Raw genomic sequence first — 27,896 nt, forward strand, 5'->3', positions numbered from 1 at the left:
TCACATGCAGCTTGTTTCTTGGAGCCCTCCCACAGCACCACACTCTGGATCTCTCCTTTGGGCTTGGCTGGGCTTTGGCAGAAGCTCTTCAGAACCTGGGGTTTGTTCTTGCTGTTTCAGCCTGGGCAAGGAGCTCTGGGGGGATTTGTTGCACCTCAGGAGCTCCACAAAGCACCTGTGAAACTGGCACACAAAGAGAACAGCAAGTCAGCAGGAGTTTAATGCAGCTCAGGTTTTATAAGCCGGGCTTTATCTCATGATTTGGTGTTAATTAAGTTCCTGGGATAGCTCTGGAACAGCATGGGTGTGACAATATTTTGTATTGAAGGTTGAAATTTTGTCAAATAAAACATATCTATTGAATGCAGGGAGCCCTTGATGCAGGGAATGATTGGCATCTGACTCCATGATTCAGAATGCTGAACAATTGCTTTATTAAGCTATACTACATTACATTAATGCTATATTATAACTATACTAAAGAGATGCTATACTATACAAAAGAGACTAAAGAAAAAACTGTGACTGAGACAGCCTGGACACAGCTTTGAGCTGTCACAGATATCTTTTATGAAAAATCCTTTCCTTAGGATTTTTCCTCCTGAGAAGCTGGGAAGCCTCAGGAACAAAATGCAAACATTGATTATCTGCTGCTGTGGAATGCAACAGGTGCATCTGGGATTGGTCTCATGTGGTTGTTTCTAATTAATGGCCAATCACAGCCCAGCTGGCTTGGACACAGAGCCCAAGCCACAAACCTTTGTTATCATTCCTTTCTTTTCTATTCTTAGCCAGCCTTCTGATGAAACCTTTTCTTCTATTCTTTTAGTATAGTTTTAATATAGGATATATAATAAAATAATAAATCAGGCCTTCTGAAACATGGAGTCAGATCCTCATCTCTTCCCCAGTCAAAGAGCCCCTGTGAACACGGTCACATTGAGCCAACTGGCCAAGGAAACAAAACAATCCTCAGCAGAATCCAACTGACAAATCCTCTCAGGTGAACAATCTCCATAACACACTCCACATGTGCAACGTGCAACAACAACAGGAGCAGAGAATAGAGATAGGATTTGTTTTCTCTTCTTCTCTCTGTGCTTCTCCAGGAAAATCCTGGGAGAGAGAATTGTGTGTCTCTCTGTCCAGAGAATGTGAATGTCACACATGTCCTTGTGCCAAGAGTCCTTGTGCTCAGCAGAGCAGCACAGAGGGGAGAGAGCCTTGAACAAAGTTCTGGGACAGGTCGCAGGCCTCCAGCAGCTGCCCTGTGTTTTATTGATCACAGACATTACTGAGTTTGTGCAATGCAGAGAATAGAAGGGACTAAAGCTTCCCCGGCCTGCAGGATCTGTCACTGGCAGCAAACCCTGCTGTGCACAGGGATTTTGGGGAGCTGAGAGTCACTCCTGCTGCCTCCATCAGGGTGTGGATACATCCCCTTGCTCAGAGTGGGGAATGGATTGAATTAATTGAGTTACCAATCAAACTGCTGGCTGCTTTGGTTTGGGTCTGACCAGGGAAAAGACGAGATGTTTAAGCTCTCAGGAGGGGCTGGTTCAATACCCATAACTGGAGGGATTTTTTCAGTTGCACAGCAGAACATTCTGTGGATCTGAGAGCAGAGGGAATGTGCAAAGCATGAGGACAAGGAAATTGCCTGTAGCTGAAAAAATGGGGATTTAAGGTGGTGTGGATTGTGTGCATGGCCTCCCCAAGGCTGCAGGGTCAAAGGCTGGTAACTGACCTCTACACTCAAGAATCCAAAACAACGTTATTGGTAATTCTTTTTACAACACAGCTTCTAGCAACGAGCTCTGACAATTCTTGTTATCAACAGCCAAGTGAAAAATCATGCTGGTTTTTCATCAGCAGCCTTGCTTGCTGGGCAAAGTGGCTTTTTAAAAGTTTTACACAATTTTTGTATCAGCTGAGGTTCCTTTTTTTTCAATGAGAAACTGCATTTTGTCAGGACTAAAAACTTACTTTGTAATAATCAGAATTTTTTCATCAGCATTGAAATATTAAGCAGCTTCAAAACTCATGGGCAGTACTGTCTATTTTATATTTTTTTCTTTGCCTCTTCCCCTCCTGGTCAAGCTCACATGGCTCTTCCCAGGTACCTTTCTGCAGCTGTTTAATCCCCAGTGAATTCCTGTTTCACTGGAGAGTCTCCTCAATCTGCTTAACCTTCACCTGGTCCTTGCCTGGATGCATTTCCTGCATGTGAATGTTATTTTATCTGGCCTGTTCTCAGATTTTATCTAGATTTCTGAGCATTGACCAGAGCAGGGGGGGAGCCTGGACACAGAATTGTTTTAGGAATAGCCCAGAATCAGAGGGCAGTGTCGCTGTGGGAGCTCTCAAGGCAGATGCCCACGGCCTCAAGTATGCTGTTGGTGTTCAATGTGGTTTTCTGGGTGACCTGAAACACCACAACAATTAATTTACACCTGAAACACCACAACAATTAATTAACACCACAACAACAGCTCCTGCTTTCCCATGCCTGGCACTCCTGGGTGGCTGCAGCATCTTCTGGCCTGAGGTTCTCTCCTGAGTGCAGGCAAACCCAAACTATTGACTTCTCATTCTGCACTGAGTATAGAACCCTGAGCACTGATTGCTGCTGAAATACCAACTGAGCAATGCAAACCAAGTGGAACTGAAGAAAAATTTTAAAAACCCAACCTCAAAACCCCCTCCACAAACAAAATGAAGCGTGTGTGGAGCGCCTGGAGTAAAAGTTCATGGTGAACTTCAGGAGTCTGACATGGACAAACCCAGTTTAATTTGTGTCTAGCTGCTGTTTGTGTCAGCAAGCTATTCAGTAAAAAGATTAATTTAGAATTGTCTGTAGAAGACTCCTGTGCACAGTCTGTGTTGTTTTGGAGGGCTCTTTGCAGCCATGCACACGTTCAGATCATTCTGGGATTTCTGAGCTGCCTCTCTGGGGGCGAGCAGGGCTGGGGGTGTTGGGAGTGAGGCAGAATTACCTTTTATGTGCTGGGCTTTCCCTGGCAGGGGATGGCAGCAGCTCCCCAACACTGCAGGGGTTTTATCAGAGAGCTTATTCAAAAGCTAAATTATAGAGGAGAAGGGAAAGAAGGGCTCCTATCCCAGGGAAGGTGTCAGGGAATTCTGCACCACCTGGGCTGTTTGTGGCACTGAGTGGAGCTGGTGGATGCTGAGGAGATAGATGATGGATGCTGTGGGGATGAGGGATGGTGTCATGGAAACTTTCACTCCCTGGCAATTTCTCATGTCCCAGGAAAAATACCCACAGCTAATTCGAGCCAGACTTAAATCAATCTTTTACCATCATCGTTCGTTTCCAAGAGAGAGCGAGCAATTTACTGTCTGTGCTTCCTAACAGCTTCCAAAAACCATTTCAAGTGGACAATTTGCTGGACCCAGGGAAACAAATGATCCACCTGCTGTAATCCCAGCATTGCAGAGATCAGTGCAATGGGCTGGTGGAGCTGGAGCTGCCTGAGGGATTGGAGGAGCTCTGATGCTCTCTGGTTTTCTCTGCAGATCTCTGCTCATCCTCACTTTCATTGTCAGTCCCTGTGCCAGGGGCCAGCCCAGCTTCTCTGGCACTGCAGATCCTCACCAGCTCCTGGAGGGGAGAGCAGGACAAAGAGTGCCTGAAGGATTTCAGGGCGGTTAAAAGAGTAAACCAGGAGTAAATCAGAGAGCTGGGCTTGTGAGGAGGAGGAGTTGCTGTGGGCAATGTGCTGGGCTGGGTGTGGGGCAGCAAGGGCTCAACTCCTCACAACACTTCACACATCTGAGACACCTCAGACAATGCCTGGTGCTTCCACTCTTGCCAGAACATGGATTTCTTCTCTTTTTGGTGAATTGGGCAATAGAAAGGAAGGACCAAAAAATCATTTGCTATTTGCACATGTGGGGAGCTGCTTGTCCAACTGCCAAAAATGCAGATTTGTTGAATAGATTTGCTCCTTGGAGCTGTTTTTCAGAGCTTCCCTCTCATGGATCTGGGTGATGTCACTGATGCTCTCTTTATCTCCTGTGGTTATTAATTGTTGTGGTGTTGTGGGTCCCAGGACGAGGTGAGAGATGAGAATTGACTCCAAGTTCTCAGAAGGCTGAGATTATATTATATTATATTATATTATATTATATTATATTATATTATATTATATTATATTATATTATATTATATTATATTTATGATATACCAAAACTATACTAAACAAAGAGAAAGGAGACATCAGAAGGCTAGAAAGGAATGAATAATAAAAACCCCTGACTGACCAGAGTCTGACACAGCTGGACTGGTAATTGATTGGTAATTAATTAAAAACAATTCACATGGAACCAATCAAAGATGCACCTGTTGGTGAGCAACTTCCATACCACATACCAAGCAATCAGATAATATTGTTTACATTTCTTTTCTGAGGCTTCTCAGGAGAAAATCCTGGTGAAGGTTTTTTATAAAACATGACAGTGCCAATCTCCCCTCGTTATTTTGTCCCTCCTTGCACAGATGGAATCTGGAGGGAAGGGAAGGGAAGGGAAGGGAAGGGAAGGGAAGGGAAGGGAAGCATTTCACTGACCTGTTTGTTCAGAAACACGTAGATGATGGGGTTGTAGACAGTGCTGCTCTTGGCAAGGATGGCTGGGACGATGCTGGCTGCAGGGCTGATGAGGCCAGGCTGCCCGAAGGTGGCCAGCAGTGCCACAGCTGCGTAGGGCAGCCAGCAGAGGAGGAAGCACAGCACCATCACCATCACCATGAGCAGGACGCGCTGCTCCCGGCCCCGGCCCGGCCCCCGGGGCAGGCTGCTCACCTGGGACAGAGCACAGCCAGGGTCACCCTGCTGGCACGGGCACAGGGAGGGTGCTGCTGTGTCCATTGGGTATTGCACAAACAGGGCAGCACTGCTGGGGAACCTTCCTTGAGCTTTACTGCAGCATCAGCCTCGGGACATGGCTGAGGCAGGGGGAGGATGGCAAAGCGCAGGTACAGCCAGCAGCAGCCAGAGGTGGCTTTGATACAGAGCATCTTAAAAGCCTTTCTAGCCAATGGCACATTGCTAAAGCTTACAGACAGTTGTTCTAGCCAGTTACTAAAAGCACATGTACACCTGCTTCCCACGTTTGCTTGTCTGCTTTCTATTAACAATACACAATACAACATTATTAAGCTTAAAACCTTCTACCATCTTGCTAAGCACATTTTCCTGCAGTCTTAAGGTCCATCTTAGCAAAGCCTAAGACTCAAGCTATTGTTTTTTGTCCTTGCTTGTTCTATCATTGCAACTTTTTCTACCTCCACACTTTGCAGCTACAGCTGATTTTAAGTTCCTCTGCTGTTTCTAAGGTTTTCTTTCCCTTTTTTTTCTGAAAATCTTCTTACCTTTACTATTTCCCACACCTGGGAGCTCCTGGGGTGGCTGCACTAAGGGCAGGGGTGGGGTGGTCAGTGCTGAGTCTGCTCCTGACAGCATGGCTGTGATGCCTTTTGGGGCTACCTAAAAACAGAGGCCAGACAAAATTAAGAGAATAAAGAGCAGTTCTATTTATTGAAGGGCCTTCAGGTTCATTTAGGGCAGACAAAGCCCCACAGGGGTTACACCCAAAAATGGACCATGGCTCACAGGTTTTCACACTTTTATGAGTTTGATCCATTTGCATATTGGGGGTTCATCTGCCAATTCCAGCTTCAGGTAGTGAAGCCATGTACCCCCAGTTTGCTCCCCCCAACTCACTTTTGTGTCCATCTCTGGGGTCTGAGGCAGTGAGGTGTCCTTGATTGCCAGGCCTGGAGAGGAATTGTGTCTGCCCAAAATGGGAAAGCAGCAGCTCACACTGTGTGTGGAGTTTAGAATCACGGAATCACAGAACAATGAGGTTGGAAGAGACGTCTAAGATCAGTGAGTCCAACCTGTGCCCCAACACCTCAACCAGACTATAGCACCCAGTACCATGTGCAGACTTTCTGTAAACACATCCAGAGATGGTGATTCTGCCAACTCCCTGGGAAGAGCATAAAGAGTTATACACTAAAGAACTGCAGGATTACAAATACATGAAGAACACACAAGCTGAAATCCCAAGGCATCAGCATGACCAGCACAAGTGCTCAGCACCTACCACAGCCCCCTCCAGCTCCCTGCAAACCCCAGATTTTAGCAGGAGTGTCCTGGGCAGGAGGCAAGGAGGGGAATGAGCCTGGTGTGAGCAGAGGCAGCAGCTCCCAGAGCCCCAGAGCCTGTGCCCAGTCCTGCAGGAGATGCCCAGGCAGGATGGATGTGCTTGCACCCACAGCACTGGGGCTGAGGGAATCCCTTCCCTGGACCCGTGGCAAAAGGCAGCACCTGAATGAAAGTGATTTACATCAGGCTCCTCCTCTGGGCTCGGGGCTCACAAACCTGAGACTAAATCCCACTGCATGAAGCCATGCTGGCCTGCTTTGCTGTTGTCTGTGTGCTTGGAAAACCAGAGTTTTCAGTGGCTGCTGTGTCATGCCTGCACTCAGAAGTGCTGCAATAAGCACAAGGAACTCATTATTACAAGCAGTTTTATGGGGAATCCCCAGGATGTATTTGAGTGTTGGAAGTCACCTTGAGACTAATTAAAATACCCAACCAAAACTGTTCAAAAAATAGAACATATCTGTAATTGCCTGCTGAGGGAACTCAAATATCAAGTACTTTATAAATATCTTGTTAATGTGCAAATGAAATATTTTATGACACTTGTCTGTGATTTAAAAGGAAAAAAAAAGTGGCATTTGCTGCTAGGCAAATAAAGTTGTTAATCAAAATATTTCCATTAGCAAGAAGTGAATATTTCATTCAGAGCCACCCACAGGCATCAGTAGCTCAGATTCATTCACAGCCATCTCAGACAAAACTCACATTTATCTTCTTCCATTGTATCTCATGGAGCTGATAAGAATTTTGCACTCCACATTTCATTGGTGTGGATTTCTTGAGAGTCTGTCATGCCTTGGTATAAAACTTCACCCAGGCTGTGTGATGAAGTCCAGACAGCTGGACTGGGGTGGGAGCAGGGCTGGAGACCAGAGAGGGGCTGAATTTCCATACTGTGTGCTTGGTTTGGTTTGTGAGGCTCCTGAGGAGAGGCACTGCAAGGCATCAGCACCAGCTGCCAGGGCTCTGCATCCCCAAACAGATCCCAGCCCTGCATCCCCACACAGATCCCAGCTCTGCATCCCCACACAGATCCCAGCTCTGCATCCCCACAGAAATCCCAGTCCTGCATCCCCACACAAATCCCAGCTCTGCATCCCCACACCAATGCCAGCTCTGCATCCCCACACCAATGCCAGCTCTGCATTCCCACACAAATCCCATCTATCCATCCCCACACCAATCCCAGCCCTGCATCTCCACACCAATCCCATCTATCGATCCCCACACCAATCTCAGCCCTGCATCCCCACACTAATCCCAGTTCCTCTGAGCCTTCCTGAGGTCCTCCTACCCACCCCATGCCAGCAAACACCAGGGGAGGTGGTTGGTGAGGGTTTGCCTGTGGAGCACCTCAAGGAAAACCAAAAGCTCCCTTTGGTTTTATTGATTTCCATCAGTTCCAGAAAAGGAAACCCAACCACCTGTTCCTTCTGGTAAGGCCAGAGAGGACAAATGTTTTACTGGTGTGTTCTAGCTGGACAGTAGTTTCATGTTGGGACTCAGGTGTTTATTATTCCTTGTCAGTAAAACAGTCTCACTGCTGTGAGTTCAGCAGCTTTTCATTAGAAGGCACAAAATGGCCAACAATCTCTTGGTACAAGGTGTCCTAAGACTAAACTATCCAATTAAGACTAAACTATCCAATTAAGACTAAACTATCCATTAACTATGACACCTGGATTATTTTCCCTTTTAACCCAATAACTGATCCCACAGAGCCCACAGTGCAGACTGTTCTGCCCAATTACAAAATGCCACCCAAACCCATGGAGAAGGAGGAAGAAGAAGCTGAAGAAGAAACCCAGGACAGCACCCTCTGCCCTCCATCTTGCTGCCATCCACAACACACTAAAAACCCCAAACCCTCAATTTCTCACCCAGTGATGCACCTGCACTGCTCTCTATAATCTATCGCACACTTTTGTGGGTTCCAGTCTATCTTGAAGTCTGGGAAACTTTCTCCATGGATGAGGGTCAGAGTCAGTGCTGCCCTGGGGGTCAGGGCACCCAGAGCAGACACAGGAATATTCCCTGTGGTGCCCTGGGTTTCCACAAGAAATTTTGAATATCCTCCCACTTCTGTAACTCTCCTTGAAGCATTTTTTGCTTTTGACTACAAGGCTCCCCTGGTCAGCCAAGGAAACCTGAGATATCCATATTTAGCACACATGCAGAAAACTTCTGCAAAACCAAATCAAACCCATCAACCTTGAAATGTGCTGCCCCCCATCAGCAGATGGAGACTTGGCTGTGGGCTGTGCCTGGCACCAGATCACCCTCTGGAGGTGGGCAAAGCAAAGAGCTCTGCTAAAGTGATGCTGCTGAATGGTGCCGTGGGCTTCTAGTTTAATTTCGTCTTTTTTATTATCACTGCATTAATTAAAGGGGTGGGGCTATTTTGGGGCTATGATTTACTGCTCAGATAAACATCAGTCTCAGAGGCTGTGAGGTTTTAGAGGAGCAAGCAGTCAGCCATAGCTCAAAGCAGTCACAAGTTCTTCATTACAAGGCAATATAAACCTTCTGATCCAATGGACAGTTGCCACAGGGTTTATTTTGCTTTTCTAACCTATCACCTTTACTCACTTCTACTGCACTGCAGATACTGTTATCCAATGGGCTATTATCACACATACACACAAGTGCTTCTATTGCAACATCTAAACTCTTAACTTGCTCTATACAACTACATTACTACACTATAAACCCTCTACCACCTTATCAATGCAGTTTCTCACTTACTTAAGGCATACTCTTCCTTACAACTATAGAAACATAAATTTATTATTTTTCTGCTTAATGTCTGTGTATTGTATTTTTACATCAATCCAGGCTTCTCCCAAGACTGCAGATCAAACCCTCATGTGTGTGTGGAAGTTTCTGCCTTTCAATTTCCCACAGTCTCAATAACTTCCAGGAGATCCAAGAGCACAGGTCTGGCCTGTGCCTGCCCTTGGTTCTGGCCCATGGAGGGTGGAATTCAGCCCAGGCTGCTCCTGGCTCAGCAGCAGCAGGAGTTCAGCACAGGGGAACCCTGACTGTGCACTCTCCTCTGCTTCTGGCTTGGTCAAAAATCTAAACTTCAATCTGCTCTGCAAGAAATTTGTTTTTAAAATCTCACTGTTTCTGTAGGGTTTGGTATAGAAAACAGCTGTGAAAAATGTGCTTTTATAGCCTTCATATTTTCTTCAGTGGAAATTGAGTCTCTGTTCCTTCTAAAATTATCTTTTCAGTTTATTAAAATTAATTTTGCCTCTGTATCACAGGTTCAGTGTTGCATGTGTGTCCCAGTGTGAGCTGCCCAAGGTGGATCCATTGATAGATCCTTTTAATAAATCCCTACTTTATTCTTTATCTCCATCCATCCTCTGTTCCATGCCAGCCTTTTCAAGGCACGACTGGGAGCTCTGCCAGGTCAGGCAGGACTTGGGATGATTCCTGATCTTGGGTTTCTTCCCAGGTTCCCCAGTTCCTGCCAGAGCAGGATGAATTCTGCTGCTTCAGGGATGGTGCTGAGGAGCCCACGAGAGGTTCTGCATTCCACTGCCAGTTTTGTTTATTTTAGCAAAGAGAAGGGAAAGATTTTGGGATAGGAAGGGAGAAATCCATGTTAGCAGGACTGGGGAGCTACAAGCCCTGGCCCCATCTTGCTCTTACAGTTTTTTTCCTTTTGCTTCCCATGGCTGTTGATTTTTTACTGGCTGAGTTTCTTTGTGTTTTCTCCTGCAGAGAAGCACCTCAAGGTGGTGATTCAGCCTGCAGAAGCGATTAATTTGCCTTTTTAAAAATCTCACTGACCACAATTGGGATTGTACAGAGCCACCCTCCCAGTGCAGGAGCAGAAATGCTCACCAATGGTGTTTGTGTGGGGTGGCACAGACAGGAGCTGTGGGTGAGGGAATAATGCAGCAAACAATGAGGACAGGTTTAAACAGAGGTCACTGTGGACACAGCACATCCCTGGCTGGGGCTGCTGACTCTGTGCAGGAAGAACACAGTCAGCACTTCACCAGGAAAGCAAAATCCGTGGTTTCAGCACTGGGGGTGGAAATTGCTCAGCCACATCCAGGCCTGGAGGGCACAGCTGAGGCACCTGAGGGGCTCAGGCACAAAATCCCCCTGTGAGGAGCCTTGGATCCACAGGGTTACCTGAGAACCTCAGCTGAGGGCCTGACTGTGCTCTCTCTGCCTTTCTGTGAAACCACCACACTCTATAGAGCCTGGAGAATTGACTGCAGCACTCATGGGAGTGAGAGGATGAGAAATGTCAGAATAATGGAGATAAAGGGGAAAAAACCTCAACCAACGTGTGCATGCACAGGCCTGAAGGTGCCTGATATTGGGGTCTCCTTGAGCCAGGTCTGATAAGCTCTTGGAGATCAATGTGATGGTGTGCACAGGGGTCTGAGGATGAGGGAAGAAATGAGGATCTGACTCCATGTTTCAGAAGGCCTGATTTATTATTTTATGATATATATTACATTAAAACTATACTAAAAGAATAGAAGAAAAAGTTCTCATCAGAAGGCTGGCTAAGAACAGAAAAGAATGAATAAACAAAGGTCTGTGGCTCCGACAGAGAGAGCCAGCTCTGCCGTGATTGGCCATTAATTCCAAACATCCACACAAGACCAATCACAGATGCACCCGTTGCATTCCACAGCAGCAGATAACCATTGCTTACATTTTGTTCCTGTGGCCTCTCAGCTTCTCAGAAGGGAAAAATCCTAAGGAAAGGATTTTTCATGAAAAGATGTCTGTGACAGATCTATAGCACACCTGAGGCATCTCAGCCACCTCAGACGGCATAAAATCAGCAGGATGGCTTCTGTGGCAGTGTTGGAAAGAAAAAAAGTTTCAAAAAAGGCAAAATAACAAAGCTCTTAACAGAGAAAAACAAATCCAGGTGTAAGAGCCCCTCCTGCTCCTGGTAAAACACCCCACAGAAGTGATTATTTCCTTTTGTTCTCTTCTTTTTCTAGTGAATTGCTTAGGTGAGACTTTTTGGCTCCTGTCCAGTTAGCTATCCTTAAGTTTGAGGTGAAGTCCCCCAGGTCCTACGAGATGTCTTTTTCAATTGAGGAGAGGAACTTCTGGGCTTGTTTCCTTTTTAAGGAGACAAAGGATAATTTTGTCACTCCATGATCATGAGGCACATTCCTACAGGTGCCAGCTGAGCCCTGTGGGCAAAGCAGGGACAGAAGAGGCAGCACAGGCAGCCCTGAGCATCTCAGGCATCACTGCCTGCTCAAAGGGAGCCCAAGAGCTCTGAAACCAGACACAGAGAGTTCCTGGCTGGGGCTGTTTGAGCATGGACTGAGGAACCAGGCTGTAACCCAGTGGAGATGGGATTAAACTGCACAGCCTGGGCATTGCAGGTCAGCCTGGTTCCTTCTGAGGAGGATGTGAGAGCTCCTGGTGCCCCTGCCCATCAGCACATGCCTTGCTTCTAATAATTGATAAATGTAGGGAGCTGAATTGGATGCCTCCTCTATTTGGGGCTGGGATTAGAGGATCTTTAAGGTCCCTTCAAACCCAACACAACCCATTCAATGATTATTGAGAATTTCCTTGAAGTTCTGGTTTAACAGTGCTGGTTTAACAATATTTCATGATCTGTCCTAATACTAATTATTAAAATACTAATTAGCATTTTAACTAATTAAACTAATACTTTAATTAGTAAAATACTAATTTTAGCTAATTAAAAACCAAAAAAATGCTTTGCTTGGAGAAGAAATAAATGGCTGGCACTCCCATGAAGAAATGTTGCAAGAATGAGGGTTTTTTTGTTTTGGTGGGGTTTTTTTGTTTGTTTTGGGTTTGGGTTTTTTTTTTTTTTTGTTTGTTTGTTTATTTTATTTTAAATAAAAATATTTTATTTTATTTTATTTTATTTTATTTTATTTTATTTTATTTTATTTTATTTTATTTCTAAGGAAGCTTTTCTTCCATCCCTGCTAACATTCAGACCTTTGAATTATGTTAAAAGCCTCTAAGTACAGTGATGAAAGCTAGAAACTCCTTATCTGCACTCACAGTGGAGCACTGCCTTTCTCACAACCCCATCACTCAGGGCCTTGCCATGAGGATGAGAGTGGGGAGAGCAAGTGCCAGCTCTGTTCCCTGTCTGTTTTAATGCTGTGTGTGTGAGGAGAGCTCTGCTCCTGACATGTGGGAATCCACAAAATCAGAAGGTCTTGGGAAAGCTGCAAAAGGCAGAGAGACAGCAGAACTGTGATTGGAGGTAAGCAGCAGCCATGAGATTGGTCAGCAGAAAAATTATGTAAAATGTAGAAAAGGGCAAATGGAACAATGGTCTGTGGATTAACGCTTGTCTGAATACCTCTCTAAGATACAGAAGGTTTATCTAGCAAGATATTAGGAAGGTTGAAGCTTAATAATGGAGCTCTGTGCATTGTGCTTTAAGACTCACAAGCAGGTATTGTATTTGAAATAAGCAAGCATTGTTTAACCAAAGGTACCTGTGCTTATAGTAGTTGGACAGAACTGCTGTCAATGTGCTTTTGCTTTGTGTGATTGGTCAAAAACTTATAAAGTATATTGTAACATTAAGTTCTGTGTCTGCTGCCTGGGATGTGAGCTGCTGGCATCTTCCCATTGCCATAACCATGTAATGAGAGTGATGCTGGAAAATCAAACAGCTCAAGGCACGTTCCCAGCAGCCCTGTCCTGCTGGTGATTTGTACAGAGACCCCGGCCGGCGTCACTGACAGACCTGGGGCTGTACCCCAAAACAGGGATGGAACAGCCCTGAGCCAGCAGAGCAGCCTGCAGGACAGCACAGATGGGCCACAGCAGAGCTGGGGACCCAAAGTGACACGAGGCCAAAAGCAGCTGCACTGCTGGTTTGTCACTGGGAGCTTCTGCTGCACAGTCTGGTTAACTGACATATCATCAGGCTAAGCTTCATCACTGATGGCAAAACCCAAATTCCTGTGTCTGAGTGAAAGAGAAACCTTTTGTGGTGCCCTATGAGCAAGAGCTGGGGGAGGATTTGCCTCTGAAAATCATCTTTTCTTTTCTTGGAAATGAAGGCTGTGGAAAATCTCCTGTGGTAAGTGAATTAATGAGATTGGTGCTGTGGAAATTTGGCCAAAAGCTCTTAAAGCTGGCTCTGAGAAAGGCAGGTGGTCTCAGGCTGGCAGGGGATCACAGAGCCCATGCAGGGACCAGTCACTCCTGATGGCTCTCTGCTGTTCCAGGATTAACACAGAGCTCTGCCAGAGCTGCTGGGGACGTGAGGAGAGAGAGAAGAAATCAATTTCCTTCTGCTGGGCTGATGCCTTTCACCTCTGCAGCAGTAATTTTTCTCATTTTTGAGAGGGCTTGGGAAGTGCTGGAGGAGTCATTGAGTGCCCTGTGGGCTGCAAGGGAGGAGCTCTCTGGCTCAGGTACCCTTTGAAGTGCTCACAGCATCCTCTCACACCCACCTCTGTCCTCTCAAGGGTGCACTTCATGATATAAGATCAAAATTTAAATTTCAATTCAGTCTCTCAGTTGCTGTTATAGATGTAGAGGGCTGTAAGGAGAGGTCTTGTAGTCGCTAAAATGGGTTAACGTTTAATTTCAAATGCCAGAACATTAGAATAATTCATCCTGGTTGTTGTTTTCAAAGTCTGGAGCACCAAGTGTGGGACCATGCAGCACTGCTGGGTTCCAGGTGTGGCCTCATTCTTACGAGTCTCTCTGTCTGAGACTGGAAAATTCAAGATGTGGCTGGGGTGTGTGTTCTATCCCCATCTGTCAGAGCTGGGGCAATTCTCTGCTGTCCATGGGGCAGTTCTTTCTCTCTCTCTCCCCCAGCCAACCCTCCCTCCAGGAGATCTCTGCTGTCCATGGCCACCGAGTGTCCCTGCAGGGCTGATCCAATCCCAGCATCCCATGGGGAGATGCCCCGCCCAGGGGAGGAGCCAAGCATTCCTACCTGGATCCAATCTGAGCCTGGCCCAGCACAGCAGCCTTTGCCCCCTGCATTGCCAGAGGAGCAGCTTTCTGCTGCCCTGCATGGCCAGAGGGAGCCCAGGCCCATCTGCAGCAGCCCTGGAGCTGCAGAGGAAAACTCCCCCCTTGTGCAGGATCCCTGCTGCAGCAGAGCCACAGCTGGCACTGCAGGAGGGCTGAGCCCCCATGGCATGGGGCTGGGACACCGCCCTGGCACACAGGGGGCAGGGCATGATCTGACTCTGGCAGGGTTGGTTTGTACTACTGCATTTTTATTTTATTTTTATTTTCTTCCCTAATAAAGAACTGTTATTCCTGCTCCCGTATCTTTGCCTGAGAGCCCTTTAATTTCAAAATTATAACAATTCAGAGGGAGGGGGTTTGCATTTTCCATTTCAGGGCAGCCTCCTGCTTGTTCCAGATTGCAAGGCAAGATGTTTTCCATTACCAGCTGTATGGCAGATTACCTTTGTCAAGTGGGCAGTTTGCCTTATCTCTCTCTTTGAGTGACCACATTCACACCTCCCTGGGGAGGGGACATCTGCTGATAACAGCTATTGAATGTCACTGCATGGCTGATAAGAACTATAACATCCCATTGGGAGATGTGAGCCCAGGGGGAGGAGCCAAGCATTCCTACCCAGATATAATCCAGAGGTTTTGAGACACCAGCACGGCTTCTCCACTGGATTCCCCAGAGGAACAGCAGCTGCCTCTCCTTCCACTGGATCTTCAGAGGAAGAATACATCCTTCTCTACAGGATCCCTGCTCCAGCAGAACCACCCCTGACACTGCAGGAGGGCTGAGCCACAATTCCAATGGGACTGCCACCAACACCCTGACCCACAGGGTGTCAGGTTGGGTTCTGACTCTGTCAGTGCTGTTCTAGTGTACTACATTGTTTATTTTATCCTTTTATTTTTTTCCTTTCCCTATAAAAGAACTGTTATTGCCTGCTCCCATATTTTTGCTTGAGAGCCCCTTAATTTAAAATTTATAGCAATTGGGAGGGGTGGGGAGGGTTTACATTCTCCATTTCAGGGGAGGCTCCTACCTTCCTTAGCAGATTCCTGTCCAAATCCAGGCACCCTGAGCTCCCTGTAACACAGCCAGGGAGCTTCCAGGCTGGGGGCTCCCTGTGCAGGGATGTCCTCTGGGGTTCCGGATCTGCACAGCCCATTTGTCAGGGAGAATGGCTGCTACAACATCTCAGCACCACTGATGCTCTCACTGGTTTGGTTCCCTTCCTCCTGCACCTTGCACTGATTCTTTAATTAGTAATGACTGGTGTAATGAGAACAGCTCCATCTCACTGAGGATGGAGCTGTTCTCAGTTGTTGTTGTCTGGGACACACAGCAGAGCACCAGGGAGAGCCAGGGCAGTGGAGCTCAGCCTGCAGGGCAGGGCTGCTCCTGCTGTCCCTGCAGGCTCTGCCTCCCTCACTGCCTGTGCTCGGACACTTTCAAGGTTTGGAAGCACCTGAGGGAAAATATTGGTGCTACAGGAGGAAAAAAATACCACAGCTGGCTTGTTTTCAATCAGAAAAACCCTCAGTGTGCTCATAGGTGGGTGGGTGCTGTTGGACAGGTCATGCTGTGGTACACCCAGCAGAGGTTATCTCCCCTGCAGCTCTCTGGACAGGCAGAGCCCCTCTGAGCAAATCCTCCAGGGAATCCCAGTATCCCAAAGGAGGCAAGGGTCTCCTGTTGTTCCAGAGCAGCACCTGGAATCTGGCCCTCCTTGCACCTGTGCTTTGTATCCACATGATGCCTTGGGATTTTAGGATTTGTATATATTCCATGTATTTGTAATCCTGCAGTTCTTTAGTGTATAACTCTAAACTCCACACACAGTGTGAGCTGCTGCTTTCCCATTTTGGGCAGACACAACAATTCCTATCCAGGCCTGGCAATCAAGGACACCTCACTGCCTCAGGCCCTGAGAGATGGACACAAAAGGGAGTTGGGGGGAGCAAACTTGGGGTACATGGCTTCATTACCTGAAGCTGGAATTGGAAGATTAACCCCCAAATAGACCAAAACTTATAAAAGTGTGCAAACCTGTGACCCATGGTCCATTTTTGGGTGTAGCCCCTGGGGCGCTTTGTCTGCCCCGAATGTACCTGAAGGCCCTTCAATAAATAGAACTGCTTTTTATTGCCTTAATTCTGTCTGGCCTCTGTTTTAGATAGCCCCACGAGGCATCACAGGTAGGGATCAGATCCTCCACCGCCCACAGATGGAAGACCCCTTCCTGCAGCTCTGAGCAGAGATAACCACGAGCATCCTGCATGGGCAGAGCTCCTGCTGCCGTCCAAGAGGGGAAATACAGAAACATCCCCACCTCATTGTCCCTGGGACTGAGCTCAGCTGCAGCCAGGAAACCAATTCTTGCTTTTCCTGAGCGTGGGTGGACTGACCCGAGATGATTTCCCTCGTGGATCACTGACCTGCAAGGCCTCTGCATGGCCTGGGCTCAGCTGTCTCAAGACTGATTTTCCCTTCCCTGGTGGCTGAGGTGTTGCAGCTGTCAGGATTCCTGCCTTTGGGAATGTGTCTGTCTCCCATGAGGCCCAGTTCAGCCCAGTTCAGTGGCTATTCAGGCTGTTATGAGTAGAACAGCTGCCCATTTTTTAAAAAGTTACAGAGTTCACAGGTTGGGCCAGTTGCTGCCAGGGTGGGGTTCTAACTGTTTGTTATTGCAATCACCTGTCGTTTTCAATAACTACCTGTCGTTGATAGTTAAGAATTCCCCCTTTTGTCCAGTGCTTCCTGGAGGATGGCACCCAGACAGTGAAGGGGAAGGGACATTGATTTGGCATGGAAATGACATCGGAACCAGCATGCAACGGGAGGGACTCCTCACCAAACCTAGCCAAAAACCCCCAAAAACAACGAGCCAACACAAAATTGACGATTCAAGCAATGTCTAGACATGAAGAACAGAATCCAGTATCCGCCAAGGCCCTTTTAACCCCTCACCCTAACCTAACAGATGTCAGCTAGACAGAGGACCTCAAATGTTGAACCAAAAACTGAGGGAATCTCGTGAAGCTCTCTTGAGGACGGAACCCTCAGCTCTGCCCACAGACCAGCAGACACAGCTGCTGTCTGCCTCCTCCTCCGAGTCACTCCTGGGAGCAGCAGCAGTGTGAGCAGCCATGCGGACCTGTTGGTTCTCCCCACCCGAGCTGATCACTTTTAATAAAGGCATGACAAAGGAGAAAGGTCTCCTGCCCTGTTTGTTTCAGACTTTGCTGAGGGATGCTGGAGGAGCAGTGTGATCACCCTTTCCCCTTCCTGCCAGGAAGGGAATTGCTGAACACAGAGCTGTTCTCCCCCAGTTTCTCCTGCCCGTGCTGGACCAAGCTGTTTCCTGCATTGGAAACTGCTGCACTTCCTAATTGACATAGGGAAATGAACATGGAACACATCAAAGGCCTCTTTGCTGCACTTTTTTGTCTTTTCCATAACACATGAGGCACCAGGAGGGCAGAGGGCTGGCAGGAACCACGCCAAGGTGTTGGCTTTTCCTGCCCTGCCTGTGACTGCTGCTCCAGGCAGATTTACCCTGATGTGACTCAGGGCAGGAGTCTGTGCAGAAATGCAGAATATTGAGCCTTGCACTGGTGTGCTTGGATGGATAATTTGAAGGCAGGCCCTCAGATTCATTTGTCAAGGAGATAATAGAAGAGTAGGCTGTTTGTGAATTAAAGGGAAAATCCCTGTGACCATGTTCACAGGGGGCCAAAGATGAGAGAAGAGACAAGGATCTGACTCCATGTTTCAGAAAGCTTGATTTATTATTTATGATATATATTATGTTAAAACTATACTAAAATAATAGAAGATAAGATTTCATCAGAAGGCTAGCTAAGAATAGAAAAAGAAAGAATGATAACAAAGGCTTGTGGCTCAGACTCTCTGTCTGAGCCAGCTCACTTTGATTAGCCAATAATTAGACACAACTAACATGGGCTAATCAAAGATCTACCTGTTCCATTCTACAGCAGCAGATAACCATTGTTTATATTTTGTTCTTGAAGCCTCTCAGCTTCTCAAGAGGAAAAAATCTTAAAAGAAAGATTTTTCATAAAGGATGTCTTTGACAAATCCCAATGCACAGTGTAACACAGTGACACAAAGGCTGGGATTGATTGGATTTGCATTGTGACAAGTCATGTGAGAGGACTTGTCAATGACTCTGACTAGTGACTGTCTAACCCCTGAGCTCACAAAATGATTTATCTGTTTCCAGCAAGCATTTTTAAGGTTGCACTTGCTGTTCCAAGAGCTGGGAGCAGGATGGTTGGCTGCTGCAGAATTCATGGATTGTGCCTGTGTGCTGCTTGCAGTGAGCTGGCTGTTCCAGCTGAATCTGGGATGCTGATCCTGACCAGGTGCTTTGCACAAACAGATATTGAGATATTCACAAGACAGATGATGGACTTTGGACCTGGTTAGCGTAAGAGATTGGATAACAGGAGCTGTCTTTGGGGGTCCATGTGCACTGGGGAGGCTGGGGGGGCTTGCAGAAGTTACAGACACTACCAAGCTTCTCCAAGCAGCCAGGAGGTTTTGAGTGAGGATGAATCCAGCCTCCCTGCACTGCCAGTTGCCGGTCTCACAGGGTTTGTGTGATTGTGTTCACAGGGGTCTGAGGATGAAGGAAGAGACGAGGATCTGACTCCATGTTTCAGAAGGCTTGATTTATTATTTTATGATATATATTACATTAAAACTATACTAAAAGAATAGAAGAAAGGATTTCATCAGAAGGCTAGCTAAGAATAGAAAAAGAAGGAATGAATAACAAAAGCTTGTGGCTGGGACAGAGAGTCTGAGCCAGCTGGCTGTGATTGGCCATTAATTAGAAACAACCACATGAGACCAATCACAGATGCACCTATTGCATTCCACAGCAGCAGATAACCATTGTTTACATTTTGTTCCTGAGGCGTGTCAGCTTCTCAGGAGGAAAAATCCTAAGGAAAGGATTTTTCATAAAAGATGTCCGTGGTAGGTTTGCCCTGGACCAGGTCACCCCACAGCCTCTGCCCCTGCTCTGCCTGCCAGGCCCTCCAAGGGCTCTGCAGAACAAGGGGCAGATTTGCTGTTCTGCTCCTCACAGCTGGCTCAGCCTCCCAGGCTCTGCCTCACTTCTGTCATTTCCAAACCTTGATGGACTCTGTCATTCTCCTGCAGTGACCTGAGCTGGGGTATCACAGCTCCTCTGCTGGGCCATGGGTGCTGTGAGCTGTTCTGGAGCTGTACACTCAGCTGTGGAGCACCAACCCACTCTCCAGGCCCTGCTGACAGAACCAAGGCCATCCTAAAGCAACCCTGCTCTCTGCACATTGCTCCCTGCAGCAAACCCAGTTGGCAGATTTCTGCCTTTCAGGGATGGGACTGGACATGGGGGCACAGGCACCTGTTGGGGAAGATGAAACAGGAAAGCCTTATAAATATGATTGCCTGGCAAAAGATTTTGAGAATATGGAAACTATAAGCGAGATTGAAATGAAAGCAAGCTTTGAGATGCCTCAGTTACTGAACAACTGGAAAACAATGGTGTGGCTGGCTGAAGGTAATTCCCTTTTGATGGAACAACACCCTCTGCTTGCAGACAGGCCCAAGGGTCAGAGCAGACCCCACTAGCTTGGCAGAAGGGGCCCAAAGAGGCGTTTTTAGGGTTTAAAATGTAACACAGTATGGTAATGTGGTAATTCTTATAGGTTGTATGGAAATGGTATAGGATTTGTATAGTGTACTAGATTGGTTAGTGAGAATCAGAATATTCAACACAGAAGAAGATTTATGGTATTGTAATGGGAACTTCGCTCTCTTAGCTCTTGCCTCTTAGCTCTTACTTTTCTATGCTCTTACCCCTTTTACTCTCTTATGCTTTTGCTCTCTTACCCTCTCATCCTTTCTCCCCCTCTCTTCTCTCAGGCCTGCTCTGAGCTGTGGCTGCAGCTCCCAGCAGGGCCCTGCCCCCAGGCCCTTTGCAATAAACCCCAAATCCCAGCAGGGCCCTGCACCCAGGCCCTTTGCAATAAACCCCAAATCCCAGCAGGGCCCTGCCCCCAGGCCCTTTGCAATAAACCCCAAATCCCAGCAGGGCCCTGCACCCAGGCCCTTTGCAATAAACCCCAAATCCCAGCAGGGCCCTGCACCCAGGCCCTTTGCAATGAACCCCAAATCCCAGCAGGGCCCTGCACCCAGGCCCTTTGCAATGAACCCCAAATCCCAGCAGGGCCCTGCACCCAGGCCCTTTGCAATAAACCCCAAGTTCCTGACCTGGCTCCAGAGATGTCTGCTCTCCATCCGTCCCCACTGTGCTATCCCCGTCAGTCCTACAGGCACTCCCTGGCATCCCTGGGGCACTGTGCTGAAGCCAGGGAAGCAGACATGGACCCCCTGACCCAGCTGTGTGCCAGGGCACACCTGCATGGTGCCCCTGCACCCCCAGGAAAGTTGCAGCCTTCTCTGGGCTTCTGCCTGGGCCCTGCACAGGCCTTCAGGAGAGCTGTGAAACCTCAATCAAAGCAGAAACACTTCTGAGAAATTACATCATTAACACTAAAGCTCAGTGGGATTGGAGACCTAGATAACCCTCTAATGGTTATCTAGATAAACCTAGATAACCATTTTCTAGTGGCTGTTTTCAGAATTCAAATTCATGGTTGGCAGTGTGCTGTGATCATCCCAGTTCCTGTGCTGCTCATTTTAAACTGCTCAGAGCAATCCCTTCCCTCTGGCCATTCCCTGGCAGTCTCAAACAGGGCATGGGAGGAAAAGCAGAGCTGCTCTTAGAGGTGGAAATTCTCTTCAAATTTAAGGAATCTGTGTGACCTTGAAGCAATACAGTGGGAGTGGGAGCCTGGACTGATCTCCCAGAGCTTAAGCCTCCCTGCAAATCTCCCGTGGTGACAATCAGGTCAGAAATCAGAGCATGAAAACACAAATGTCAAGCGAAAGGATACAATTTTTCATGCCTGGCTGAAACCAAGCACCCTGTAAACCACAGTTTTGCTCCTGTAAGTGGTGCAGATAATCTCACTTACAGCAGATATCCATGGCAGGAGCTGAAGGCACCATTAAAGGCTTACACAGTGCTGCCTGTAATTTAAATCCACTAAAAGCACAAATGTCTGTTGTTCAGTTCCTTAAATATTAAGCTGGCATGTGAAGCTTTTTTTTTTTTTTTTTCTCCTCTCTCACACACACATGAGGGATTTTGCTGCTTCTGCACCTCGCTGCCCTGGGGATGCTGGGCAGCAGCCTGGGTCAGGAATTGCAGGGATGGCACAGGGCATGGGAGGCAGCAGGGAGGCTCTGCCCCTGCCCACCCCTCCCTCCTGCCTTCCCAAAGGAGCCCAGGTGCACTCACAGCACCATCCCCTTCTGACTGTCCCTCTTTGTGAAAATCCCCTTTCCTGAAAGGATCATTTCGATCCAGACTGAACAATTTTCATTTTATTTTCCCTTGTTTGGGGGTTTCTGCAGGACCTGGGTGCGATGGTGTTCACAGGGGCTTTCAGGTGAGGGAAGAGATGAGAATGTTGATTCCATGTTTCAGAAGGCTTGATTTATTATTTTATGATATATATATTACATTGTAACCATAGTAAAAAGAATAAAAGGAAAAGTTTTATCTCAGAAGGCTGGCTAAGCTAAGAATAGAATGGAATGAATAATAAAGGTTTGTGTCTCGAACAGAGAGTCCAAGCTAACTGGGCTGGGATTGGCCATTAATTGTAAACATCTGAGATGGGCCAATCACAGATGCACCTGTTGCATCCCACAGCAGCAGATAACCATTGTTTACATTTTGTTCCTGAGGCCTCCCAGCTTCTCAGGAAGAAAAATCCTAAGAAAAGGATTTTTAATGAAAAGATGTCTGTGACACCAGGGAGCAAAGGAAAGACAGCTCCTGACATTTAGAGTTGTCACCCATCTGACAGGGAGGGTGACAGCCCCTGCCACCACCCTGTCCCTTTTCCAAGCCACTCTGGTCCCTTCACTGCAGAGATCCCATTGCTCCCTGCAGTCACCAGGGCTCTGCTGCTGCATCTCCCCTGCCCCATGTCCACAGCCGTCCACTCCCCTGAGCCCAAATACAGCATTTCATGTGATGGCTGCATCAGTGGGAAGAGGATTTAGTGTAAAACCATCCCCCTGCAGTGCTGCTGCAGCATAAATAAATGTTCTGTTGGCCCTGGAGAGGGCAGTCCCAGCTCTGGGGTCACTCTGACACATCAGACAGCACAACCTTCACAGCAAAGCAGGTTTGATTGTCGTTTCTTGCCCTTGGAGGAACTCTGGAGAGGAAAAGACCTGCTCCAGCCCCAGCTGCTTGTAACAAGCAGCACCTCTAAAACAGGATTTTTAGCCTTAAAAGATGGAAAATCACTGAAGTCCTGTGAAACCCAGCCCTTGCCTGTGCCCCATGGTGGTGCAGGAGCAGCAGCTGCTCCCAGCACAAGGTGGCCAGAGGTGACTGAGCTGGCTTTTGTGGGGAATGAAGGATTTGTAACAAAACAATGGGCGGGGGGTTAATTGAGGATTAATTTAAACATCTCCACTGATTTAATTTGCTTCTGCCCAAAGTCCCTGAGCAATAGTAAGCTTAAATTAAAGTTCACATCTGCAAATGTGGTTCACAGAGTGATCTTTATCTAATTCCCTCCTTGCTTACTGCACGAGGTGAGCCCAATCCAGCTCTGGCAGCACTGATGGAGCTGGGGCCAGCCTGGGGTGGCTCTCAGGGTGCAGCGTGGAGGTGTTTGGGGATGAAGGATCCTTTGTGCTGGAACAGTCCTTGCCTGTCCTGGCTCCCCAAGGGGGCTCTCCAATCTCTCCCAGCCTCTCCATGCCATGAGCAGCCAGTGCTGGTCCATCACTCCTGGCTAAATGCAGATTTCTTCACACAGGAGGGAAAACCTCTGCACTGGAACTTCCAGCTGCATGACAGCGCTGCCCTGATGGTGTTTGGTACCAAATGATCCACTGGGGTAGCAACATTTAGAGCTACTATTCCTTATCTTCCAAAAAGCTCATAGCTTGTTGGAACCCTGGTTACTGAGAATTTCAGACTTTCTGTGCTGCCAGGCACTGACCCCCAGGAGAACACTGCATTGACCTGAGCCGGTGGAGAAGCTTCCAAAATGGAATGACAGAACTGGGACTGTGGCTGTGGAGTTTGAATAGAAGTGTGTGATATCACAGGGTGGGAAACTTAGAGTTTAAGGGTTTAGAATATAGTAATATATATAAAGCAAGATGGAGGTTTTAGGGAACACTGGGTTTTAGGGCCAAGGGTACTCCTTGGTTTTAGGGAACACTAGGATTTAGGGCCAAGCATGATCCTTCTTCTTCACCTTCTCCATGGGTTTGGGTGGTTTTATGTAATTGGATAAAAAAGTCCACATTGCTGGTCAAGGGTGGTTGGTTATTGGGTTAAAAGTAAAAATAATTTCGGTGTCATTTCTTAATTAGACAGTTTATCCTTAAAAAGCCTTGTGGAGGGAGAGAGATAGGACTCCATTCTAGTTTATTAGAGTGAAGTACTGCAGAATTCAGGGTTTGTGAGACTGTACCATAGATAAGAACTAACAGACATCAGAGTCCCAACAAGAAATTCCATCTCCTGCATTTAATCCTGATCCTGGCAAAAAGAAGTTAAGACTCAACAATGGTCATTTATGGACTGGCTTTGCTTTGTGCCCAGGGTTATCTGCCTCATGCCATGGCTCTGCCTTACAGTTCAAATTTGTTAAGTTCCATCCTCCTGCTTTGCCTGATCCCACCAGCATCTTGGTCATGTGTGACTCTTTTCCTAGCAGCCTTTTTTGCAGGGTTCACTTTCCTGCTCTCAGAAGAGAAGCACTGATCTCCAGAAATCCCTGCTCCCGCACTCTGCACTGACCATGCAGCTGCTGGAGCTGCTGATGATGCTCACCTCTCTCCACTGCATTCCTGCAGATTTCAATCTTAGCATCAATCTCATCAAGGCAGGTAAATCTTTCCTGGTTTTAATTAGGGGTAATTTGAAGTATCTAGAGTGCTCTGGCAAACTTCTCTCATCTGTGATGCTGACAGAGGGGCCTCTGATGCCTTAGGATTTCAGCAGCTTTTGTGTTTTCAGATCCTGTGCTGCATCAGTGCATCGCTCCAAACTCCACACAGAGTATGAGTTACTGTCCTCACACTTTGGTCAGACACAACAATCCCTCTGGGCCTGAGATCCAAGGACACCCCACAGCCTCAGGCCTCAAAAAACACAAACAAAAGTGAATTGAGGGGAGCAAACTGGGGGTAAATGACTTCATTAGCTGAAGCTGTAATTGGAGAGTTAACCCCTGATATGTAAATGGAGCAAACTTATAACTGTCTGAAAAACTGGTGCCCGTTGTCCAGCTTGGGTGTAGCCTCTGGGAGGCTGTGACTGCCCAAGGTGTGGCTGTTGAAGGTCTTTAATAAATACTCACTTTATTCTCTAAATCTTGTCCAGCCTCTATTCCAGGTAGCCCTTCAAAGGCATCAGCACCAGCACTGACAGAGCACTCTGCATGCTTGTAGCACTCTGAGCCACAGCTAAAATCAGAGATGAAAATGAATCCAAATACTTTAACAAGCTCACAGGAGGCTCCTGTTCCAGCCCAGTGGCAGCACATTTGCCATGCCACACTTGGTGCTGCTAACACCTGGGTAAGGCTTTCAAAGCCCTGGCAGGCTGGAGCCTGTCCCCAGGACAGCCCCAGGAGAGGCACTTCCAGGGCTGGCAGCACATCTGGAAGCAGAGGAGTTCCAGAGGTGGAAAATGGACATCATGGGCTTGGGGTGACGCTGAAAAGGCAGCTGAGGAACCAACTTACCTGTCTGACAGCACAGAGCAGCCTCCCATAGGAATAGACAATGATGGCAAACGGGATCACGAGGCAAAAGATGAAAAGACAGATGATGTAGGAGGTGTTGTTGGGGTCCCTGGAATGCCAGTTCACAGAGCAGGTTATCCCTGCTCCTTCTGGCCCATAGCTACTCCAGCCAAGCAGTGGGGGCACAGTCCAGAGCAGGGAGTATGTCCAGGACAGGATGATGGCTGCCCAGGCTTTCCTGTAGTTGGTGGTGTCAGGCTCTGCTGTCCTGGTCATGGTGCAGCAACGCTCGTACGAGAGCACGGCCAGGGAGATGAGGGAGATGATGCCTGTGCCAAACCAGAGCCTTGTATCAGCAAAAAATCAATGAGTGAAGGCTTTGCTCTGCCTCCCAAAACAATATTTCAAGCTTTGGATGAGCCTGAAGGCACTGGCTTTGTAAACAAGGCAGGCAAGGAGTGGGACTGAGGTGTCCCCTAAGGGTGAGAGGTGCTGAGAGCCTGGCCCCACTCACAGGAGCTGGGGGTGTGCAAACACATCCAGCCAAAGCAGTCAGTTATAAATGCTCATCAATAATTAACCACACCTGTCTGAATGGATACGTGTGTGTGTGTGTGTGTGTGTGTGTGTGTGTGTGTGTGTGTGTGTGTATGAGCTGCAGTAAAACCCTGCCTTCTCCATCAGATCTGGTTCTTGCTGCACCTGTAAAATTCGAGATTAGTATCTAGATTTGCCCAAAGCGTGGACCTGAGCTGGTGCTCCTCTGCCAGCTCTAAAGTGCAACCTTCTGAGCCCTCCTTGGGGAAGTGCAGCCCCATGAGGATTTCATGCTGTGCATAATGCAGAGCTGTAGGTCAAAGCCATGTCCTGAAGCCCCCTGTGCCAGCAAGAGCCCCTCTCAGGGGGGCAGGCAGCTCCTGAGCCTTTGCTGAGACAGTGATGGATCTCCTGCAGTTGGGGTACTGCCAGCAGACACCAAGGGGGCAGTAAAACCACCAGCAGCAAATCAAAGGCTTCTTTAGCATGCAGAAATGCTGGAGGGGAGGTAATTTCTAAAGCTGATATGAGTTTGCAGTTTCCCTCCGTGCACACTTCCCCGGCTGCACTGTGGATCGGTGCTGGAAGGTACAAGGGGATGTTGCTGGATGCTGACACACTCCTGCTAAACTTTCCTTGCCGAGTAAAGGTTTTACATGCACAAATTTGGCTTTTTAGCCTGTGTAATTTCATGAGGGAAAGAGATGGCAGCAAATAGCTGCTGCAAGTATCCCTTTAGAGTGTGCATCAGCAGTGTCAGTGTCTTTAAGTGGCTGTGGGAAGCCTGGATGCCAGCTAAGCTGTGTTCCTGGGGTGGTTCAGGTCTGTTCTGACAGCAGAGGGATGCTCTGCTGGTAAAGCCTCTGCCCCATGGGAATGCTGGCTGGGGGAGAGCCCCACCAATGTGTGCCAGCGTCGGCAGAGCTTAGAGGTCTTTTATAACCTAAACGAGGCTGATTCTATCCCCGCTTTCATCCTTGAAAGTTTGTAGAGCTCTTCCTCAGACGCTGGGAACACGCTGTGGAGCCTGAATGAGGACTCACGCCTAACGCTGCCTGGGCTTTTCCCAGCGAAACAACCACCCAAGCTGGGAAGGTTTCCCCCAGCCCTGTGCTCCTGGCGTGCCCGGGGTCCCCTCCCCAGGCATAGCCCGAGCTCCATCACGGCCCCGGACACGCACCCAGGGGCCGCACCCGTTGCGGGCTGGCTCTGCCCTCCCGGGACCCCGGGGCTGCCCAGGCTGTCCCGTTCTCTCCCCAGAAATGCGAGGCTATCCCATTCTCTCCCCGGAGCGCCGGGGTTGTCCCATCCCCTCCCCAGAGCTGCTGCTGCTGTCCCCTCCCCTCCCGGGAGCTGCCCAGGCTGTCCCATCCCCCCCCCCAGAAATGCGAGGATATTCCAGTCTCCCCTGGAGCTGCCCAGGCTGTCCCGCTCTTTCCCCGGAGCTGCCGGGGCTATCTTATTCTCTCCCCACAGCTGCCCAGGCTATGCCATTCTCTCCCTGGAGCTGCCGGGGCTGTCCTGTCCCCTCCCTGGAGCTGTCCCATCCCCTTCCGGAGCTGCCGTCCCTACCATCCCTCCCCGGGACTATCCCATTCCATCCCTCCCCGGAGCCGCCGGCGCTGTCCCGTCCCGTCCCATCCCATCCCCGGAGCTGCCCAGGCTATCCCATTATCTCCCCGGAGCTGCCGGGGATGTCCCATCCCCTCCAGGAGCTGCCGCGTCCCTATCCCATCTCGTTCCCTCACGGAGCTGCCGGAGCTGCCCCGTCCCCTCCCGGGGCTGTCCCGTCCCCTCCCGTCCCTCCCCGGGGCTGCCCCGTCCCCTCCCGGGGCTGTCCCGTCCCTTCCCCTCCCGGGGCTGTCCCGTCCCCTCCCCGGGGCTGTCCCTTCCCCTCCCCGGAGCTGCCCCATCCCCTCCCGGAGCCGTCCCGTCCCGTCCCGTCCCTCCCGGTGCTGTGTGTCCCGCAGCCCGGTGGCACTCACCGCAGAGGGCGGTGGCGAAGCCGTGCCAGGCGCAGGCGGCCCCGGCAGCGGTGCTGTTGCTGTCGTTGCTGTCGCTGTTGCCCGCGGCCAGCCCGAGCGGGGTGCCCAGCGCGCAGCCCAGCAGGTCGCTGAGGGCCATGTTGAGCAGCAGCAGGTTGATGGGGGAGCGCAGCGCCGGGAAGCGCCAGAAGAGCAGCAGCACCAGCAGGTTGCTGCAGAAGCCCAGGCTGCCCACGGCGCCCAGGCACACGGCGGCCGCCAGCCTGCCCCCGGGGCCCAGGCAGGGCTCGGCCTCGGCCCGGCCGTCCCCGCAGCCGGCTCCGGCCTCCCGCAT

At 48.7% G+C, this 27,896-nt stretch overlaps 1 protein-coding gene across 1 annotated transcript; it reads right to left on the reverse strand.

Annotated features, from left to right (window-relative positions):
- LOC128941062 (pinopsin-like) lies at window positions 1-27,896 on the reverse strand. The gene is made up of 4 exons (XM_054282985.1): window positions 27,563-27,896; window positions 25,041-25,369; window positions 4,590-4,823; window positions 1-183 (listed from the first exon to the last, which is right to left on the reverse strand). Exons 1-4 carry the CDS (start codon window positions 27,894-27,896, stop codon window positions 1-3), a joined length of 1,080 nt encoding a protein of 359 aa, XP_054138960.1.

This window comes from Melozone crissalis, unplaced genomic scaffold (genome assembly GCF_028551555.1).
Source record: "Melozone crissalis strain CALT ecotype California unplaced genomic scaffold, PUWL_Pcris_2 ptg000034l_1, whole genome shotgun sequence".
Lineage (NCBI taxonomy): Eukaryota > Metazoa > Chordata > Aves > Passeriformes > Passerellidae > Melozone > Melozone crissalis.